This window comes from Euprymna scolopes, chromosome 20 (assembly GCF_053919585.1).
Source record: "Euprymna scolopes isolate OS-2025 chromosome 20, ASM5391958v1, whole genome shotgun sequence".
NCBI classification, from domain to species: domain Eukaryota; kingdom Metazoa; phylum Mollusca; class Cephalopoda; order Sepiida; family Sepiolidae; genus Euprymna; species Euprymna scolopes.
The window spans coordinates 64,536,624-64,552,252 of record NC_136501.1 but is presented as its reverse complement, the minus strand read 5'-3'; the positions used below and the strand labels follow the sequence as shown (position 1 = coordinate 64,552,252).

Here is a 15,629-nt window from a genome sequence, read left to right as displayed (position 1 = left end):
GGTAAAATTAACCTAATTGGATTTGAACAGATTCCATAGCTTGCATCTGTATCCATTATGCCATTCATGTCTTACCCCCTCCCTCCTAATTAAACTAAATATTTACATAAATATTTACATAAAAATCAGTTCTTGGAATTTATGATGAAAGAACTGGAAAATCTGCAATCAATACGGGTGCTTAGCAATAAATTCTCTAGTATTATTCATTATGTTGACGATACCACACCCATTGCTACTGAGAGGCGGATAAAAGGAAACACTGGTAAATTAAAAAATTATTTTCCTTCTCTAACAGTAAAAATTATTTTTATTTTCTTATTTTGTTTTAGCTGGGGACAAGGCATCCTAACAAATGCTAGGCTTTCACCCAGTATCTCAGACATTCATTTAATCTAAGAGATCTTAATCGTTCCTTTAAGTACAATATTTTGTATCTCTTGCACTTGGTTTACTGGGTATATTCATTAAGTATTTTCTGAAATTCTTTTTACACAATTCCAGTTGCTCCTATAATTACTGATATGATGGAGATCTTCCTAAGATTCCAGTTTCTTTTCATATTGTACATAAAACCTTGGTATTTTGTTATCTTTTCCTTTTCAGTCCTGTTTAACCCAGCAACACTAACTTCTACTATGGTTGCTGCTTCTTATCACTATGTAAGATTTAACAGCTCCCTTTTCTAGATACATAACAATGAGAATTGCATAGTCAAAATGTACGATTTATTCCCAACTATATTATTTAATTGGAATTCATTACTGAGATGAGTATCATTTATTAATTTTTATTTATTGCAGACTATTATTCGGGGCCCGTGGTGCTGTTGATAGAGACGTTGAATCTCTACGGTTCCAGGTGAGAATTGTCTGAAGATAGCGGTTTTAATCCTACTCAAAGTCGGCTACAGGCTTACTTGGCCAAACAACTATGGAAGGTAGTAATTGAAGTGAATGCAGTCGGGAGATTCAAAGTTCCTATCCGTGGCGGTTACCACCTGACGAAGGCCAGAGGAATGGTTAGCCAAAGCGTCATGAAACAACTAAGAAAAAGATGAGAATAATAGTCCGCAATAAATAAAAATGATTCCCAACTGTTCTTTCTGGTATATGTTTCCAGAACTTGCCGCTACACTGGACAATCAACTTTTTCAGACGGTCCATTGAAAATATTTACACACTCCGTTGTATCGCACTGTACGTTAGCTGCGCCTTAACGGAACCTTACGATTCGACGTCAGTGGATCATACTTTCTACTTCTGTGTGGCAGAACCTGTACATATTGTCATTGTTGAAACTATTAATCTTTTTTAACAGCATTGGTTATCAAGCCTTGATATCTTTAGCAGCCATTATCATCCTCTCCTGATCATAATGAAACGATCACCTTTTTTTATCTATATAATCTTGGGCAAATTAATCCAGAAAATACTTGGCATGCTGTTGGTTGACCCATTCTTGCAGGGTTTTTTTGTTTTTTTTGCGATGGACGGTCTTGGTGCATTTTTGGTGACTCTTAATAGACCACAAAATGGTTGACAAAACTGAAGAATTTGTGTTTCTTGGTTCAGTGCTTCCAAGATCCTCATCTGACATTAGTAGAAGAATGGAATGGCGATTTGTGTATTTGAATATTTGAATGAGTAAAAGAAAAACTACAGTTGGAAATACATTCATATTATTTGCATTTATCGGACTACTGTTCTCATCTTGAGTGTCATTTTCACAACGTTTCAGTCGTTGTAACCTCTGACCACCTTCAGGTGTATCTTGTCGAACTAAGGAATCTTTTTATTGAACTCATGTAGATTCCAGAATGCGACAGAAAGATTCTCAAGTTCGACAGAAGAAAGTTAGAGGTTACTGAAACTATGTGAAAATAACACTCAAGATGAGAACAGTAATCTGAAGAATATGAATAATCAATCCTCATCTAAAAAATCTAGAAACATAATATCAGAAATAAATAACACGTTACAATGCCCTAGTAGTTCCTATTGCTGCATATGCAAGTGAAACATGGATTATATTGGCACAGCTGCAGAGAAATCTCCATGTTTTTGAAATTAAATATTGAAGGACTGTTCTTTAAGTAACTTTCCAAGATAATTGAAAACAAAATATAGACATCAAAAAGGAACTTAATATTAACAGATCAATATACAGGCAACATGAATTGAAACATACATTGAGGACATTGTCAAGGCTGCTGCAAAAAAGCTGGGCTCCTACCGTGCTACAAAACTACTCTTATCTGAGAGTATGTCTTTACAAAGACATATGCATGGAGTATTATATCTGGGTTGGTGCATCTATCACTAGTCTCTCACACTTAGACAGCATAAAAAAAAAAAAAAAAGAATCTCAAATCTAATAGATCCCACACTATCGACCAAACTCCAACCTCTGTCTCATCGCCATAATGTTGCATCCCTGTGCCTGTTTTACAAGTACTTTAATGAAATGTGCTCCGATGAATTCATAGTACTCAATATACAGACTCCTGACTAACCTGAAAATCAGCAAAATCTCACCCTTTCACTGTTCACAGTCCTTAGACACCGAAAAGCCTTCTATTCTAATAGTTCCTTCCCTCAGACTTTGGAATTGTCTCCGTTTCCTGCTTCTCTGACTACTAATCTGCAAAAATTTAAATATAATGTAAACAGACACCTTACTGCTCAACTTCCCACAGTCCTCTTTTAGAGGCAATCTCAAATAGTATCTATGTCCAAATAGGAATATGCCTTGCTTGGGGTGAAAAAAACTAAAATACATAAAATAAAAAAATTGAGTTATTAAAAAAAGAGATTTACGTGGTTTGGACATGTTTCCCAGCGATCAGACTCCAGCTATGTAAAGAAATCATTTCATGAAAAACATCATTGAAGAAACATCGAAAGTATTGTTACCAAAGAAATGAGCCAACCAGATGAGATATGCCGCTCCTGACAGCTGAAAAACTCGCCCCAAACCATAAGTAGTAGAATATTGTTCTCAAACATGTGGCAAAGCTCTGCTGAGGATGCATACAGTGGGGTGAAACAAATATTCGTACACATGAAAAATTGTGTTTTAATGTATGCAAAATCCTTAACTGAAATAAAATTCGATACTTAAGCGATGTAAAGTCACACATTTTCGAAAACATTTTTTTTTTTTTTTAATGAATTTAAATAAAAAAAATTTGAAAACCTGAAAATGTTGTGAAATGATGAACATTTTTTTTTTTAATTTTTTATTTAAATTCATTAAAAAAAGTGTTTTCTAAAATGTGTGACTTTACATTGCTTAAATTTTGCGCTTAAACCAAGCGACAACACACAGATATAAACAGTTACCGAGACAAGACGTATCTTCTCTTCGGGAGGCTTCGACCTCTTATTACATCATTATAAAGAAGAAGAAAAAAAAAACTCAATCGGTCTGACATCTACTTGATAAAGCCAGGTTATTGATGAAAATTCGGAATTTAACAACACACACAAAAAAAAAAAACAAAAAAAAACGTAAATAAATTTATCATTTTACATTTTCAGGTTTTCAAATTTTCTTAGTTAAATTCAAAATTCGATACATTTTATGTATAAAGATACATGCTACTAAAAAATAATAAACTCAATTCTTATTCTAACAGAAATTAATGCATTACTTTCATTTTAAAGAGTGAGAAAGTATTCATACAAATCACTTAACGAATATTTTAAGGTAGTATATTCTAGAATATTATCAGTAACTATACTTAACGCTATCAGAACCTTCTGAAATTGCTAATCTTACGAGAAGGTTTTAATAATGCCTAAAAGTAAAGAATTGTACTATTTCACAAAAACAACTGATTTTGTCTCTTTGGAAAGATGGGAACAGTTGCAGAAATATTTCTAACAACTTGAATATTCCTTTTACTACAATTGCTTCGTTCATTGCGTGGTTTAAGACTCGAAATAGCGTTGAAAACTAAAGAAGAACAGGTACATTGAAGAAGATTTCTCCAAGATCAGCAAGGATACTATAATGCTAGGTGCACAAAATTCACAGGTTACCCGAGAAGAGCTGCAGAAACATCTGAGTGCATCTGGGATTAATCGTACAATAAGTAATGAACTACACAAGAAACAGTGAAATCACGCATGCCAAGGAAGACTCCACTCCTCTTGAAATGACAAAGCGATGCTAGATTAAAATTCGCTACAGAGCATAAGGATAAAGAATGTACGTTTTGCGAAAAGATACTATGGACAGATGAAACTAAAATAGAGTTGTTTGGTCATAATTATCAAACTCATTTGTGGAGGAAAGACAGTGAAACCTACTTACCAAAAACATGGTGCCAACTGTAAAGTTTGGTGATGGCAGCATCATGATATGGGGCTGTATTTTTGCAAAAGGTGTTGGTGTACAATAATAAATGGTAAGATGAATGCCGAAAGCTAATAGAAAATTCTGCAAGACAATTTAATGACGTCTGTTGACAAGCTTCAGCTATCTCCTGGTTGGATTTTTCAACAGGATAATGATCCGAAGCATACTGCTAGATCTACAAAGAAATGGTTCGCTGAAAATAACATTAATGTCTTGCAATGGCCAAGTCAGTCCCTTGACTTGAACCCAATTGAGAATTTATGGCAATATTTGAAAATTCAAATTGAGAAAAGAGCCCCACACCCCTACACCCCAAAAATATCAAGAATTTGAAGACAATATGCCAAGAAGAATGGGAAAAAATACCAGTCAATGTGTGAAAATCATTTGTTGAAAGGTACAGGAATAGACTGATAGCTGTTGAACTCAAAGGATATTCCGCAAGGTATTAAATTAAATTAATAGGATTTTGGTGTTTTGTACCAATACTTTATCACCCCTTAAAATGAAAATAATGCATTAATTTCTGTTAAAATAAGAATTAAGTTTATTATCATTTTTTAGTAGCATGTATCTTTATGCATGAAATGCATCAAATATATTTCAGTTAAGGATTTTACATACATTTAAATACAATTTTTCATGTGTATGAATATTTGTTTTACCCGACTGTAAATCAAGTAAGTAATACTATGCCTACTTTTGAAGCCTATGATGTATCCCCGTGTTGTAATTTTTAAACATGCCTTTAGTTTGAGAAAGATGGTATCAAGATTACATAGATCAGACATTTTCTATAAGATTATTAATTTACCATAAAACAAAAACACTATTCATTCTCCTGCAATGGCACTAAAAACAAAATATCTAAGTCTACATGGACGGTGTTTAGCATTGCATGCAGACATAAGAAAGCTACACACAAAAAGAAAAGTGCAGTGAAGGCAGGAGATTAAACACACACAATACACGTATACACACATAAAAACGAACGCAGTTTGCACTCAAACATACACGCAGATGTGACTAAAAGGAAATGCACAAGGCAAGAAAAAGAAATAGCAACAAATACTTACCCGGGATCATCAGTATTTTCGGGGTCTTTCAAGTTCTCCATACTTGTTGACGGAGGACTGAACAAAAATGAAAAACAAGGCTATTTCATAATCCCTAACACTAAGTGTTGATACGGAATTGACTAAGCGAACCCACTGACTTTGTTTCCTGATTCCTCATAAATTTTAATCGAAAAATGTTCAACTTAAAAAAAAAAAAAATTACTTTCTGGATTGAGAAATTTTATTCATTTCTTCAAAAGGTTGAGTTTATGAAGCTATATCTAGAAATCATATAGAAACATCCAAGATTTAAGAATTATAGGATAATTTTTTAAGAGTAAATGTTGTATTTTGTGACATGTCACCTATCGTTGGGATACTTCATGCTGAAATCATACACATTTTCTCATATAACTGATTTGTAGACTGATTTAAATATGAATATATACATGCACTTTGTCTTCCCAAATGGTCATGCATTTAATAGTATGCCAGACTCACATTTGCATAACTTTGGTAATCTTATGGGAACTCGTGTGTACACGCATAGTCATATGAAGATAAAAAGTGGTAGATTTATGCAACAATATTTATAGGGCAAAGAATAATGGAAAAATATTTATAGGGCAAAGAATTGTAAAATATTTATAGGGCAAAGAATAATTGTAAAATATTTATAGGGCAAAGAATAATGGTAAAATATTTATAGGGCAAAGAATAATGGTAAAATATTTATAGGGCAAAGAATAATGGTAAAATATTTATAGGGCAAAGAATAATTGTATAATATTTATAGGGCAAAGAATAATAGTAAAATATTTATAGGGCAAAGAATAATGGTAAAATATTTATTGGGCAAAGAATAATCGTAAAATATTTATAGGGCAAAGAATAATGGTAAAATATTTATAGAGCAAAGAATAATGGTAAAATATTTATAGGGCAAAGAATAATTGTAAAATATTTATAGGGCAAAGAATAATGGTAAAATATTTGAGTAGGGCAAAGAATAATGGTAAAATATTTGAGTAGGGCAAAGAATAATGGTAAAATATTTGAGTAGGGCAAAGAATAATGGTAAAATATTTATAGGGCAAAGAATAATGGTAAAATATTTATAGGGCAAAGAATAATTATAAAATATTTATAGGGCAAAGAATAATTATAAAATATTTATAGGGCAAAGAATAATTATAAAATATTTATAGGGCAAAGAATAATTATAAAATATTTATAGGGCAAAGAATGATTTTAAAATATTTATATGGCAAAGAATAATTGTAAAATATTTATAGGGCAAAGAATGATGGTGAAATATTTATAGGGCAAAGAATAATTGTAAAATATTTACAGGGCAAAGAATAATGGTAAAATATTTACAGGGCAAAGAATAATGGTAAAATATTTACAGGGCAAAGAATAATGGTAAAATATTTATAGGGCAAAGAATAATGGTAAAATATTTATAGGGCAAAGAATAATTGTAAAATATTTATAGGGCAAAGAATAATGGTAAAATATTTATAGGGCAAAGTATAATTGTAAAATATTTATAGGGCAAAGAATAATTGTAAAATATTTATAGGGCAAAAAATAATTGTAAAATATTTATAGGGCAAAGAATAATGGTAAAATATTTATAGGGCAAAGAATAATGATAAAATATTTATAGGGCAAAGAATAATTATAAAATATTTATAGGGCAAAGAATAATTGTAAAATATTTATAGGGCAAAGAATAATCGTAAAATATTTATAGGGCAAAGAATAATGGTAAAATATTTATAGGGCAAAGAATAATCGTAAAATATTTATAGGGCAAAGAATAATTGTAAAATATTTATAGGGCAAAGAATAATTGTAAAATATTTATAGGGCAAAGAATAATGGTAAAATATTTATAGGGCAAAGAATAATGGTAAAATATTTATAGGGCAAAGAATAATTGTAAAATATTTATAGGGCAAAGAATAATTGTAAAATATTTATAGGGCAAAGAATAATGGTAAAATATTTAAGTAGGGCAAAGAATAATGGAAAAATATTTATAGGGCAAAGAATAATGGTAAAATATTTATAGGGCAAAGAATAATGGTAAAATATTTATAGGGCAAAGAATAATGGTAAAATATTTATAGGGCAAAGAATAATGGTAAAATATTTATAGGGCAAAGAATAATGGTAAAATATTTATAGGGCAATGAATAATGGTAAAATATTTATAGGGCCAAGAATAATGGTAAAATATTTATAGGGCAAAGAATAATGGTAAAATATTTATAGGGCAATGAATAATGGTAAAATATTTATAGGGCAAAGAATAATCGTAAAATATTTATAGGGCAAAGAATAATGGTAAAATATTTATAGGGCAAAGAATAATGGTAAAATATTTATAGGGCAAAGAATAATGGTAAAATATTTATAGGGCAAAGAATAATGGTAAAATATTTATAGGGCAAAGAATAATGGTAAAATATTTATAGGGCAAAGAATAATGGTAAAATATTTGAGTATGGAAAAGAATAATGGTAAAATATTTATAGGGCAAAGAATAATTGTAAAATATTTATAGGGCAAAGAATAATTGTAAAATATTTATAGGGCAAAGAATAATTGTAAAATATTTATAGGGCAAAGAATAATGGTAAAATATTTAAGTAGGGCAAAGAATAATGGCAAAATATTTATAGGGCAAAGAATAATGGTAAAATATTTATAGGGCAAAGAATAATGGTAAAATATTTATAGGGCAAAGAATAATGGTAAAATATTTATAGGGCAAAGAATAATGGTAAAATATTTATAGGGCAAAGAATAATTGTAAAATATTTATAGGGCAAAGAATAATGGTAAAATATTTATAGGGCAAAGAATAATTGTAAAATATTTATAGGGCAAAGAATAATTGTAAAATATTTATAGGGCAAAAAATAATTGTAAAATATTTATAGGGCAAAGAATAATGGTAAAATATTTATAGGGCAAAGAATAATGATAAAATATTTATAGGGCAAAGAATAATTATAAAATATTTATAGGGCAAAGAATAATTGTAAAATATTTATAGGGCAAAGAATAATCGTAAAATATTTATAGGGCAAAGAATAATGGTAAAATATTTATAGGGCAAAGAATAATCGTAAAATATTTATAGGGCAAAGAATAATTGTAAAATATTTATAGGGCAAAGAATAATTGTAAAATATTTATAGGGCAAAGAATAATTGTAAAATATTTATAGGGCAAAGAATAATGGTAAAATATTTATAGGGCAAAGAATAATTGTAAAATATTAATAGGGCAAAGATTAATTGTAAAATATTTATAGGGCAAAGAATAATGGTAAAATATTTAAGTAGGGCAAAGAATAATGGAAAAATATTTATAGGGCAAAGAATAATGGTAAAATATTTATAGGGCAAAGAATAATGGTAAAATATTTATAGGGCAAAGAATAATGGTAAAATATTTATAGGGCAAAGAATAATGGTAAAATATTTATAGGGCAAAGAATAATGGTAAAATATTTATAGGGCAAAGAATAATGGTAAAATATTTGAGTATGGCAAAGAATAATGGTAAAATATTTATAGGGCAAAGAATAATGATAAAATATTTATAGGGCAAAGAATAATTATAAAATATTTATAGGGCAAAGAATAATTGTAAAATATTTATAGGGCAAAGAATAATCGTAAAATATTTATAGGGCAAAGAATAATGGTAAAATATTTATAGGGCAAAGAATAATCGTAAAATATTTATAGGGCAAAGAATAATTGTAAAATATTTATAGGGCAAAGAATAATTGTAAAATATTTATAGGGCAAAGAATAATTGTAAAATATTTATAGGGCAAAGAATAATGGTAAAATATTTATAGGGCAAAGAATAATTGTAAAATATTAATAGGGCAAAGATTAATCGTAAAATATTTATAGGGCAAAGAATAATGGTAAAATATTTAAGTAGGGCAAAGAATAATGGAAAAATATTTATAGGGCAAAGAATAATGGTAAAATATTTATAGGGCAAAGAATAATGGTAAAATATTTATAGGGCAAAGAATAATGGTAAAATATTTATAGGGCAAAGAATAATGGTAAAATATTTATAGGGCAAAGAATAATGGTAAAATATTTATAGGGCAAAGAATAATGGTAAAATATTTATAGGGCAATGAATAATGGTAAAATATTTATAGGGCAAAGAATAATGGTAAAATATTTATAGGGCAAAGAATAATGGTAAAATATTTATAGGGCAATGAATAATGGTAAAATATTTATAGGGCAAAGAATAATCGTAAAATATTTATAGGGCAAAGAATAATGGTAAAATATTTATAGGGCAAAGAAAAATGGTAAAATATTTATAGGGCAAAGAATAATGGTAAAATATTTATAGGGCAAAGAATAATGGTAAAATATTTATAGGGCAAAGAATAATGGTAAAATATTTATAGGGCAAAGAATAATGGTAAAATATTTGAGTATGGCAAAGAATAATGGTAAAATATTTATAGGGCAAAGAATAATTGTAAAATATTTATAGGGCAAAGAATAATGGTAAAATATTTATGGTAAAAATATTTATGGTAAAATATTTATGGTAAAATATTTATGGGGCAAAGAATAATGGTAAAATATTTATGGGGCAAAGAATAATTGTAAAATATTTATGGGGCAAAGAATCATTGTAAAATATTTATGGGGCAAAGAATAATTGTAAAATATTTATAGGGCAAAGAATAATGGTAAAATATTTATAGGGCAAAGAATAATGGTAAAATATTAGAGTATGGCAAAGAATAATGGTAAAATATTTATAGGGCAAAGAATAATGGTAAAATATTTATAGGGCAAAGAATAATGGTAAAATATTTATAGGGCAAAGAATAATGGTAAAATATTTGAGTAGGGCAAAGAATAATGGTAAAATATTTATAGGGCAAAGAATAATGGTAAAATATTTATAGGGCAAAGAATAATGGTAAAATATTTATAGGGCAAAGAATAATGGTAAAATATTTATAGGGCAAAGAATAATGGTAAAATATTTATAGGGCAAAGAATAATCGTATAATATTTATCGGGCAAAGAGTAATCGTAAAATATTTGAGTAGGGCAAAGAATAATAGTAAAATATTTATAGGGCAAAGAATAATAGTAAAATATTTATAGGGCAAAGAATAATCGTAAAATATTTATAGGGCAAAGAATAATGGTAACATATTTATAGGGCAAAGAATAATCGTAAAATATTTGAGTAGGGCAAAGAATAATGGTAAAATATTTATAGGGCAAAGAATAATGGTAAAATATTTATAGGGCAAAGAATAATGGTAAAATATTTATAGGGCAAAGAATAATGGTAAAATATTTATAGGGCAAAGAATAAGGGTAAAATATTTATAGGGCAAAGAATAATGGTAAAATATTTATAGGGCAAAGAATAATGGTAAAATATTTATAGGGCAAAGAATAATGGTAAAATATTTATAGGGCAAAGAATAATGGTAAAATATTTATAGGGCAAAGAATAATTGTAAAATATTTATAGGGCAAAGAATAATGGTAAAATATTTATAGGGCAAAGAATAATGGTAAAATATTTATAGGGCAAAGAATAATGGTAAAATATTTATAGGGCAAAGAATAATGGTAAAATATTTGAGTAGGGCAAAGAATAATGGTAAAATATTTATAGGGCAAAGAATAATGGTAAAATATTCATAGGGCAAAGAATAATGGTAAAATATTTATAGAGCAAAGAATAATGGTAAAATATTTATAGAGCAAAGAATAATGGTAAAATATTTATATTGCAAAGAATAATTGTAAAATATTTATAGGGCAAAGACTAATCGTAAAATATTTATAGGGCAAAGAATAATTGTAAAATATTTATAGGGCAAAGAATAATCGTAAAATATTTATAGGGCAAATAATAATTGTAAAATATTCATAGGGCAAAGAATAATGGTAAAATATTTATAGGGCAAAGAATAATGGTAAAATATTTATAGGGCAAAGAATAATGGTAAAATATTTATAGGGCAAAGAATAATGGTAAAATATTTATAGGGCAAAGAATAATGGTAAAATATTTATAGGGCAAAGAATAATCGTAAAATATTTATAGGGCAAAGAATAATGGTAAAATATTTATAGGGCAAAGAATAATGGTAAAATATTTATAGGGCAAAGGATAATCGTAAAATATTTATAGGGCAAAGAATAATGGTAAAATATTTATAGGGCAAAGAATAATGGTAAAATATTTATAGGGCAAAGAATAATTGTAAAATATTTATAGGGCAAAGAATAATCGTAAAATATTTATAGGGCAAATAATAATTGTAAAATATTTATAGGGCAAAGGATAATCGTAAAATATTTATAGGGCAAAGAATAATCGTAAAATATTTATAGGGCAAAGAATAATTGTAAAATATTCATAGGGCAAAGAATAATTGTAAAATATTCATAGGCAAAGAATAATGGTAAAATATTTATAGGGCAAAGAATAATGGTAAAATATTTATAGGGCAAATAATAATTGTAAAATATTCATAGGGCAAAGAATAATGGTAAAATATTTATAGGGCAAAGAATAATGGTAAAATATTTATAGGGCAAAGAATAATGGTAAAATATTTATAGGGCAAAGAATAATGGTAAAATATTTATAGGGCAAAGAATAATGGTAAAATATTTATAGGGCAAAGAATAATCGTAAAATATTTATAGGGCAAAGAATAATGGTAAAATATTTATAGGGCAAAGAATAATGGTAAAATATTCATAGGGCAAAGAATAATGGTAAAATATTTATAGGGCAAAGAATAATGGTAAAATATTTATAGGGCAAAGAATAATTGTAAAATATTTATAGGGCAAAGAATAATGGTAAAATATTTATAGGGCAAAGAATAATGGTAAAATATTTGAGTAGGGCAAAGAATAATGGTAAAATATTTGAGTAGGGCAAAGAATAATGGTAAAATATTTGAGTAGGGCAAAGAATAATGGTAAAATATTTATAGAGCAAAGAATAATGGTAAAATATTTATAGAGCAAAGAATAATGGTAAAATATTTATATTGCAAAGAATAATTGTAAAATATTTATAGGGCAAAGAATAATCGTAAAATATTTATAGGGCAAAGAATAATTGTAAAATATTTATAGGGCAAAGAATAATTGTAAAATATTTATAGGGCAAATAATAATTGTAAAATATTTATAGGGCAAAGGATAATCGTAAAATATTCAAAGGGCAAAGAATAATGGTAAAATATTTATAGGGCAAAGAATAATCGTAAAATATTTATAGAGCAAATAATAATTGTACATTATTTATTGTGCAAAGAATAATCGTAAAATATTTATAGGGCAAAGAATAATGGTAAAATATTTATTGAGCAAAGAATAATGGTAAAATATTTATAGGGCAAAGAATAATTGTAAAATATTTATAGGGCAAAGAATAATGGTAAAATATTTGAGTAGGGCAAAGAATAATGGTAAAATATTTGAGTAGGGCAAAGAATAATGGTAAAATATTTGAGTAGGGCAAAGAATAATGGTAAAATATTTATAGGGCAAAGAATAATGGTAAAATATTTATAGGGCAAAGAATAATTATAAAATATTTATAGGGCAAAGAATAATTATAAAATATTTATAGGGCAAAGAATAATTATAAAATATTTATAGGGCAAAGAATAATTATAAAATATTTATAGGGCAAAGAATGATTTTAAAATATTTATATGGCAAAGAATAATTGTAAAATATTTATAGGGCAAAGAATGATGGTGAAATATTTATAGGGCAAAGAATAATTGTAAAATATTTACAGGGCAAAGAATAATGGTAAAATATTTACAGGGCAAAGAATAATGGTAAAATATTTACAGGGCAAAGAATAATGGTAAAATATTTATAGGGCAAAGAATAATGGTAAAATATTTATAGGGCAAAGAATAATTGTAAAATATTTATAGGGCAAAGAATAATGGTAAAATATTTATAGGGCAAAGTATAATTGTAAAATATTTATAGGGCAAAGAATAATTGTAAAATATTTATAGGGCAAAAAATAATTGTAAAATATTTATAGGGCAAAGAATAATGGTAAAATATTTATAGGGCAAAGAATAATGATAAAATATTTATAGGGCAAAGAATAATTATAAAATATTTATAGGGCAAAGAATAATTGTAAAATATTTATAGGGCAAAGAATAATCGTAAAATATTTATAGGGCAAAGAATAATGGTAAAATATTTATAGGGAAAAGAATAATCGTAAAATATTTATAGGGCAAAGAATAATTGTAAAATATTTATAGGGCAAAGAATAATTGTAAAATATTTATAGGGCAAAGAATAATGGTAAAATATTTATAGGGCAAAGAATAATGGTAAAATATTTATAGGGCAAAGAATAATTGTAAAATATTTATAGGGCAAAGAATAATTGTAAAATATTTATAGGGCAAAGAATAATGGTAAAATATTTAAGTAGGGCAAAGAATAATGGAAAAATATTTATAGGGCAAAGAATAATGGTAAAATATTTATAGGGCAAAGAATAATGGTAAAATATTTATAGGGCAAAGAATAATGGTAAAATATTTATAGGGCAAAGAATAATGGTAAAATATTTATAGGGCAAAGAATAATGGTAAAATATTTATAGGGCAATGAATAATGGTAAAATATTTATAGGGCCAAGAATAATGGTAAAATATTTATAGGGCAAAGAATAATGGTAAAATATTTATAGGGCAATGAATAATGGTAAAATATTTATAGGGCAAAGAATAATCGTAAAATATTTATAGGGCAAAGAATAATGGTAAAATATTTATAGGGCAAAGAATAATGGTAAAATATTTATAGGGCAAAGAATAATGGTAAAATATTTATAGGGCAAAGAATAATGGTAAAATATTTATAGGGCAAAGAATAATGGTAAAATATTTATAGGGCAAAGAATAATGGTAAAATATTTGAGTATGGCAAAGAATAATGGTAAAATATTTATAGGGCAAAGAATAATTGTAAAATATTTATAGGGCAAAGAATAATTGTAAAATATTTATAGGGCAAAGAATAATTGTAAAATATTTATAGGGCAAAGAATAATGGTAAAATATTTAAGTAGGGCAAAGAATAATGGAAAAATATTTATAGGGCAAAGAATAATGGTAAAATATTTATAGGGCAAAGAATAATGGTAAAATATTTATAGGGCAAAGAATAATGGTAAAATATTTATAGGGCAAAGAATAATGGTAAAATATTTATAGGGCAAAGAATAATTGTAAAATATTTATAGGGCAAAGAATAATGGTAAAATATTTATAGGGCAAAGAATAATTGTAAAATATTTATAGGGCAAAGAATAATTGTAAAATATTTATAGGGCAAAAAATAATTGTAAAATATTTATAGGGCAAAGAATAATGGTAAAATATTTATAGGGCAAAGAATAATGATAAAATATTTATAGGGCAAAGAATAATTATAAAATATTTATAGGGCAAAGAATAATTGTAAAATATTTATAGGGCAAAGAATAATCGTAAAATATTTATAGGGCAAAGAATAATGGTAAAATATTTATAGGGCAAAGAATAATCGTAAAATATTTATAGGGCAAAGAATAATTGTAAAATATTTATAGGGCAAAGAATAATTGTAAAATATTTATAGGGCAAAGAATAATTGTAAAATATTTATAGGGCAAAGAATAATGGTAAAATATTTATAGGGCAAAGAATAATTGTAAAATATTAATAGGGCAAAGATTAATTGTAAAATATTTATAGGGCAAAGAAAAATGGTAAAATATTTAAGTAGGGCAAAGAATAATGGAAAAATATTTATAGGGCAAAGAATAATGGTAAAATATTTATAGGGCAAAGAATAATGGTAAAATATTTATAGGGCAAAGAATAATGGTAAAATATTTATAGAGCAAAGAATAATGGTAAAATATTTATAGGGCAAAGAATAATGGTAAAATATTTATAGGGCAAAGAATAATGGTAAAATATTTGAGTATGGCAAAGAATAATGGTAAAATATTTATAGGGCAAAGAATAATGATAAAATATTTATAGGGCAAAGAATAATTATAAAATATTTATAGGGCAAAGAATAATTGTAAAATATTTATAGGGCAAAG

General features: G+C 27.2%; 1 protein-coding gene across 15 annotated transcripts in view; it reads right to left on the bottom strand.

The window, feature by feature from the left end:
- Nucleotides 1-15,629, bottom strand: part of LOC145241450 (mitogen-activated protein kinase kinase kinase 15-like) — a 391,615-nt gene that overhangs the window by 85,034 nt on the left and 290,952 nt on the right. For 10 of the 15 annotated variants that reach the window (XM_080104421.1, XM_080104411.1, XM_080104416.1 and 7 more), the window contains one exon: nucleotides 5,442-5,498. The exons of the other annotated variants lie outside the window; for them this stretch is intronic. In XM_080104421.1, the coding sequence (XP_079960547.1) occupies nucleotides 5,442-5,498 (57 nt within the window). The remainder of the gene's footprint in view (nucleotides 1-5,441; nucleotides 5,499-15,629) is intronic. 15 annotated transcript variants of the gene reach the window in all.